The following is a 7,687-nucleotide window of genomic DNA, read 5'->3' as shown; positions in this document are numbered from 1 at the left end:
TGATTATCCCCTTGACCAAAACCAAGTGTGGCCGTATAGCGCCCGTCCATTTCGAATAGGCGGTGGCAGGCACACCCCATGAAAGTTAACTTTGTGGGGGGGGGGGAGTCCAGCTAGCCCTTACAGATTCAAATTTAATATTGAATGACCTTTGGCCATAATTCTCTCTTTCAATTGGAATTTTCCAAGGTGTTAGTTATTTCTCCAAAACAAATTGATAACATTGAACATGCATGATATAGTTCCTGATAAAAGAATACATAAACTGCTTGTTAGTGAAAAACTTGAATTCAACTTGTGGGAATAGTTTACATGTAATGTATCCCATGAACTTCTTTTACTGTTCCAGTAGTCATGACTCTACTGATAACGGCTGTTTTTCAATATATTATGACAGACGCCACTCCTTGTACATAACCTACATTATCTGGTTGATGTCAAGAAATGTTTATAACCTTCCCTTCTCACAATAGATGATGCGTTTGTATTTTTAGTATAAACAATACACCCTATGGATCGATAAAGCAAAATAGGTCACTTTGTGATAGCAGCGGTTCAGTAGGCTAAATAGCTGTAACTGGAAAGTACAATAGCTACAAGTAATAGCACTGGCATCGGGGTCTTCACTGAGATAATTCAATCCAAAAATCTGAGCATGATTATGTCAAGGAAAACAGCATTAATGTGTATGACCCAAGTTATTTATTCCCTGGCTGTGAAGCAACAACATTGTTTCAATGTAGAAGTATATGAATGAGTACCAAATTACAACGTTCTATGATTTTTTGGGGTATTTTTGGGAAATGTTGGATATTTTTTTTCATTAACAGGTGTAGGAATGCCTTGCAGAGGTGTGTTGACAGTTTCAGTGGCAAGGTTTCGTGATTTTTAAAGCGAAAGTATTACGTTTAAGCTTAATAAGTAACCATAGGGAAGGGCATAATGTGTCCCTTTGTGTTTATCTTGTGACAATGCAGTGAGATCACAGCAGTAAAAATCCACCCCTCCCTTCCTTTCCTGTATTTTTCTGGCACAGACTATATCGTTTCCCGTAAAGTGACCCGCTAGACAGGTATGTTGACCTTGAAGGCGGCCTAACTTTATATGTGTGCATATGCGTGTGCGTGTGTGTGTGTGGGGTGGGGGTGCGCAACACTGCAGGTGGATTAACAGGTCTAACAATGGCAATGTGTTAGGGCTATTCATCAGCATTGTGCAGCACTTTTTGTCAGCCTTTTTTATTCCTTAAAATGTGTTCAAACAATTACTGATTTGAGCAAATATTTCATCGTTTTTTTAAATTATACATTTTAATAGAGATTGGTGGCAGGATAAAAACTAAAACATGGGGGAAAAAAATGAGCGACTGTTCAATAAAGTAAGAGGGAGTCTTGGGCATCCAGGTCAAACTGCATGCATTATTGTTGTGTTCAAATTAGTTGATAAAAGTAAAAATATTATAAAATTGTGGTTGTCTGTTAAAAATGTTCTAAACAATCTTTAAATGTAATTCATGAACAGACCATAGTGGGAATCAGTCAGATATATGTGCAAGCCACATAAGTCTCAAGTAATGTTAAAAACTTCAAGTCTCATGTCAGTGTGGAAAAACAAGCAAGTCAAGTTGAGCCGCCAATAAATTTCAAACAATTTGGAAGTCAAGTCATAAAATCTTGCACAAGTCATGACATTAGTTGGAATGATAAAATGTTGTTTTTTTTCACTGAGCATACTCCTAAAATGTCATTGACTCCCCCCCAAAAAATTGGACATTTACATTTCTAAAAATTAAATGATGAACAAATTATAAAATGGATGTGTATACTTAAATTATTTAGAAGAAAGTCTGTTATTTTTTTCATACTTTTTACTTTTGTACAGTCCTCACATGTGGTGATAAATACTGAAATACGTGGGAGTAAATATGTATAATCTTCAGATTTAAAAACGACATATGTTGTTCCTGGTGCCAATCTATTAACTAAATCTTAATGTGGGTAAAAGGGTGAATGAAAGACTCCACGTATGGACTTTATGTATGGATGTCTATGTTTGAAAAATGATTTCTGTTTTAAACTTTATAGTTTCAACATTACAGTCTCCTTGGTGTCTAATCTAGAGCTTTAATTGCTTCTCTATAAAATTCAGAAATAATTTAGTTAGTTAGTTTCGTATGGAAGTATTTGAGAGGCTATTGTTGAACTGAAGTTTCGTGCTAACCTAGCTCGCTTAGATTCACAGAGCTACCATGTGTCAAACAAATGAAAGGAAACATAGGTATTGGTCTTCAAGCCAATCTTCAAGTTTTAAACCTGACATTTTGCTATTATCATTTTCACAGTTTCAACAAAACGATAATTCTTGAAACCAAAAACGTTTACACACTATTTTTCTCTCCACATGGGGTTGCATGGCTCAACAGTAGAGTGGTGGCCTCCTGACCCAGGGTTTGTGGGTTCGATGCCCTATGATGATGATACTGAATCCGCAGTTGCTCCTGATGCTGCATCATCAGAAGGAGAAAAAGCGCTCAACAAGTAAAAGCCCATTTACCGCATTTGACTGCATGCAACACGCCGCTTCGCCTCTTTTGCATTCAGCTGTTGCAGTCATCAGAGGTGAGAGTAACCCAAATATGTGCCAGGCATATATACGTTTCAAGACTGTGGGCTCTATATTCCTCGACTGAACAGTTGCACTCAAGCGTAAAAACAGCCACATTCAGACAGACTCCTCTGCACCAGGGTGGCCGTTTGGGTGTTGTAAGGGCATTTCCTTTGACGTGTGGCCTGACGATGCGGCATCTGAAAGTCATCCAAACTTACGGCTGCTGTAACCATGTCTAACTATCGGTGCAGGGAATATAACAATATTTTGGTGAATTTCATTGGAGCACAAGCAGACAGATTTCGCTTTCTTCAGACGCACGGTGGATTTCATTTATAAATGTGACTACGGCGTGCATCAAACCATCTTGAATCATTGTCGAAATCAATTCACTGAACACATCATTATTATTATCATCTTTATTAGATTTTTTTTAAATCACCCCTTGGGCACAGCACAGCAATTTAGGGCGGGGAGGGTTTCTCACGCGCGAAAGACTGAAGAGGAAGGCGGTGTCCCACTGGGTTTCATTCCTCAACCAATGAATGACTTTTTTTTTTTTACTAAAATTTACTCAGAAACTCCACTTGTATAACTTAATGAATAAATTAATGTATTCTAAAGGATGGGCGTTCTTTAATAAACGTACTTCCAGTTAATAGACCTTTTCCATCTCTCAGGGGCCACATTAATGACGTGGAGGGCCATATTTGGCCCACAGGCCTTGAGTTTGACAAGGTCAATAGATGAAAGAGTTACCGTTGCTGGATCCTGCATAACTTGAACCCTTTGCTGAGGTTTTGGTGTTGACACATTTTTTTTCAGAAAATGTACTGGAGCATGGGAAGGTGAGGGCCACTGAAAACTCTCCAGCTCTTTCAGAATTCTACTGCTGAGTACAGACTAAAACAATGCAACAAGATGAGAGTTTGCCTTTACTAAACATGAACTAATACGTAAAATGATCAAAACACAGCCTGTGAAAAATGATAGTTTAATGGGATTCAAAAGTTAGATTTTTCTGCAATGACATAATTTCAGCGTCCACACTCCCCCCTGTTTACATTTTAAAATCACAAGCAACAAAGACTAATGAAAGATTATCCACTGTGGTAGAATGACTAAAAACTTACTCCACACTTGCGTTCAATCTTTGAAACTCTTGACAATTGTTGAGTCAAGTAAATTTCCAAGAACTCTGTCCTATAATTAAAGATGTAGTGCACAACTTTATCACCAAACGGCCATCCCCTTCATTTACTGTCACCAAATCCCCAAAAAGATACTCAGTTGTCAGTAAACCAGGCAGTAATTTAATCAAGCATTCATTGCTTTCATTCTTCAGCACATACACAACTTTAGAAATACATTGTAAAAACAGACATGTATATACGATATAAAAGTGAAATGAAATAAATACAAAATACCATCAACATTATCAATAGGTTTCCCCCTTTAGTGCACGTATAAAGATCCAGAATTGTGGATGGATGACACTATCGCAATCATAAAAAAATATGTTTTTTTTTCCTGAAATATAAACCATACATAAATTGAGTGATATAATTACCACTTCCTTTTCTTCAAAACACTGAGTATTTTATATGATAACATTGCTACAATCATTCCATCCATTTTCTCTACCACTTGTCCTCATTAGAGTAAACTGCAGCCTATCCCAGCTACACATTGCAAGAATATTTTGTGGGATTCTTTTGTTTTGTAGTCACTGCAATCAGTATAACAGTAGAGATTTAGTTGAAAGCAGATTTGAAGAGCTTTGGAGATGAAAAACAGCACATTTAGACTAATTAATTCCCACTTTTCTGAGTGTTAGAAATCTGACTGTACAAGAAAACCAACCATTTCCCCTTCATTTAATGCAAATGACTTATTTGCACATACAACAACACAACATTAAATTTGGTTCACAAAACCTACTGGAGCCCAAAACACTGGCTTACATTTTCTGCAACACCTTCCTTCAAAAAGGAAGTTAGTGTCTTAACATTTGGGCAGCAAGATTTTCCCATTGACAGGATAAGCAGGTAATTCAAGTTCTGAACTACTTTGCCTTTTTCATTTCAACTGCCATGGAGAATGAACCTTTACATGCCCATTCCAATCTCTTCTACTTTCCATCCACTGGAATTTTTTCCAAACTTGTAGACCAGCCGCCGACCATCAACCCGCTCGAGGATTTCACGTTTATAGTAGTACCTGCGGATGGAAGACATCAATTAGTTCATTTTTAAGACGGACAGTGTGCAGCCCACTAAATGTAAAATGTGTTGGGTTTTTTTTTCCTCACAGAATTGGGACAGGGGAGTTATGTACGTTTGCTATGAAAATGTGTGAAGGTAAACTGACCTCATAGCACGGCTGAGTTTCTCATATGTCATGCTGCTGTTCTTCTTGTTCTGGCCCCACATTTGAGCAACAGCCTCAGACTTCAGGAACTTAAAAACACCCTCACGGCGATCTTCCCACTTCATCAGGCCCTGGTTCTTTTCTGGGTGGATCAGAATATCTCTGATGAACTCCCAAAGATGAGTGCCCCGAGGTGCTGCAGACAAGAAACATAGCACTGTGAGCTCGCTCAATATGAATGAAAGTGGATTGTAGAACCAAATCTGATATCTGTCTAATCACGTTCTTACCATGTTTATTTTTCTTTGACGGATCATAAATATTGCAGTGGTCTCTGCTGACTTTAGGAGGTCGCCCCCGAGGTCGTTTAATTTGTGACTCTGCTTTCTCTTTCTTAATCAGCGTCTCTGCCACAAAACAGTACATGTTTAGATGTTTACAGAAAACTACTGGCACTATAGCGGAATTCAAACAAATTTTCCACTCACTTGAAATCACAGGATAGGAGAACTCTGGGTCAGATTCTCCACTGCCGGACTCTGGTGAGCCAAGGTTCGAGAAGCCAAACAGGCCACCTGGTGAAATATGACATAAGAGTTAAGATTTAGACCCTTAAAGATCTTCCAACAGGTAGATAAAATAAAATAATGAACTACTGACTATTGGATGAGGAGCTCCACTCGCTATCAGACTGATTATCAGACAGGTACTCGTCTTGCAGGGGTGTCATGTCCCCCATGGTCAGGCTGAGCAGATTGCAATTCTCACCATTGTCAAACTCCATTTTGCTGACCGTGTTTTCACCTGTTTATGGAAAGTAGCGTCTTTAGGATTTTCACTTCCAGACTGTGTTCAGACGTTCTATATTTTTCAAACACTTTCCAAACTCTTGTACCTTGGCCAAATTTGACGGTGCTAATCAAAGGGAAGCTTAGGTTGTCTGGGATGTTTAGGTTGTGGAGGAACCTATCCAGGAGCTGGCAGGTTTCATTTAGCTCTGGTCCTGATAGGCTCGTCAGTTCTGGGATGAAAAAAAAAATCCTGTTATGGTGTGCTTTTGAGTTGCTACTCAAAAATTTGAATCTGTTCAGGGTAGCATTTGAAAAAAGCGGCTTTACCATATTTAGTTTTATGTTCTTGCAGATTTTGGTGGAGGTGCGTGCCAAGTTGAGGTCCAAACACCATGATCATCTGGTCCAGGTTCATCTGGCAGAGGCTGGGGCCGTCCATGGCACAATAGGACAGAGTCAGGGTACTAGCATCAAACTTCGTGCTGTCAGCTTGGGCACTGATCCACTCCATAACATTTTCCGTTGTCCAGAAGAGGGGATTCATCTGACCATACCACAGACCTGCGTTGAGAGATATCAATTATTTCATCAGTTCAACATTGAAAAAGTGGTCCATGAAAGGAATGATCCCTCTCTGCTCCTGCTGCATTCACTGTTTATTTGTTTCAGTGAGACAGTTGTGAGAAGAACTTGAGTTTTATATAACTTTCCAAGCAACATACTAGTGAAATGGAAACGAAATGCTGGCTTGGATATTGATTAATACCAGTCTGCATCCCTCCCAGGGAGGACTTTATTTCACTAAGGTCAGAAAAACAAAGACTGAGCTGTTTTAGCAATGAGGTGGCACCACTTGATGCTTAAGATGAGTTAAACATTAACTCTCCAGTAAATGATTAGCAGCAGTGTCTAATTGAGGTCAAAGCAAAGTTCCATGAAGTAATGGTCTGACTGGCTACTTAAATCTTGAAAATAAGGGATGATCTTTGTTATAAGGAAAAGCGTCAAGGGAAAGTCCAAATGGTATTTTGGCTCTTATAATTAACAATGGCCTCAGTGCCCAAGCACACAAAAACATTTCCATTTGATGTACATGTGCGGATAGTAATTCTCTCACCAGTATTGGTGCCATAACCCAGGTTGCTGTTCTGCTGGGTGTTGATGATGGGTTGTTGGTGGAGGATATCAGGAAGACTATTCTGGTACATGGTGAAATTCGCGTTTGTCAGAACGCTGCTGAGGCACTGTGATGTCATGGGGAAAAACTGGGAATAATGAAAAATAATAATTTAGAAAGATGTCAAATCAGAACAAACTGCAACTGATATTCATTCAAATTGAAATTAAAAGTCGCTTCAGTCTAGACAAATACTAACATTCAAATTAAACACACACCAATTGAAAGTATTGTTTACCTGCTGTGAGCCACAAGATGATGCAAAATAATTATGATCCAAGAGAACACAACGGATGTGTAGTTTTTGCTTTCCGTCTTAATATCTTGTTTGCCTGATTTCTCTGTAACGTCAACCTCTTTGGCAAAGATGCACCTGTTGCCTCGTTCAGCCAGCACGTTTTAATACTCTGGCACAACGGTGGGGGTGATCTCAGGTGAGTTCAGGGGAATTCCAGATGAAGTTAGCCACACCTCCGATCCTTCTCACCTCATCCTCCGCTCTCAGCACGTTGATCAACAACTTCAACCTCCTCCTCTGTATTCATGTGTGTAAACCAACAATTAGAATCATTAACATATTTTTGTATCCAATTATATAGAGGCTCTGTGCTGTTTGAGAGGAAATGTACTCATAGCATGCATTTTGGCATGTATACACCTCTATGTTTAAATATGAGTCACTGACTCAGCTCCCACTTAGTGACAGGGTGAGCATGAGAATGCTTGCCTGTCTCTGTACGTG

At 39.1% G+C, this 7,687-nt stretch overlaps 1 protein-coding gene across 1 annotated transcript; it reads right to left on the bottom strand.

Moving 5' to 3' along the window:
* Positions 1–3,585: 3,585 nt before the first annotated feature.
* On the bottom strand, positions 3,586–7,350 carry elf3 (E74-like factor 3 (ets domain transcription factor, epithelial-specific)). The gene is made up of 9 exons (XM_088310094.1): positions 7,184–7,350; positions 6,886–7,033; positions 6,096–6,329; positions 5,873–5,998; positions 5,638–5,781; positions 5,466–5,552; positions 5,268–5,384; positions 4,978–5,173; positions 3,586–4,827 (listed from the first exon to the last, which is right to left on the bottom strand). The coding sequence occupies exons 2-9, from the start codon at positions 7,022–7,024 to the stop codon at positions 4,716–4,718; spliced, it is 1,155 nt and encodes a 384-aa protein (XP_088166220.1). The 5' UTR covers positions 7,025–7,033; positions 7,184–7,350; the 3' UTR covers positions 3,586–4,715.
* Positions 7,351–7,687: the final 337 nt, after the last annotated feature.

This window comes from Idiotropiscis lumnitzeri, chromosome 11 (assembly GCF_059441095.1).
Source record: "Idiotropiscis lumnitzeri isolate Australia: NSW breed Sydney's pygmy pipehorse chromosome 11, RoL_Ilum_1.0, whole genome shotgun sequence".
Taxonomy (NCBI): Eukaryota; Metazoa; Chordata; class Actinopteri; order Syngnathiformes; family Syngnathidae; genus Idiotropiscis; species Idiotropiscis lumnitzeri.
Note: the sequence above shows the minus strand (reverse complement) of the source record. Positions and strands in the feature narration are given on the sequence as shown.

Bases quoted from the DNA above. Each gene is read 5' to 3' on its own strand.
- elf3 (XM_088310094.1), bottom strand. From the start codon at position 7,024: ATGACATCACAGTGCCTCAGCAGCGTTCTGACAAACGCGAATTTCACC. The intron at 6,330-6,885 runs GTGAGAGAATTA...CTCTCAACGCAG, and splicing joins GGGTTATGGCACCAATACTG to GTCTGTGGTATGGTCAGATG. The intron at 5,553-5,637 runs GTCAGTAGTTCA...ATATTTCACCAG, and splicing joins GTGGAGCTCCTCATCCAATA to GTGGCCTGTTTGGCTTCTCG.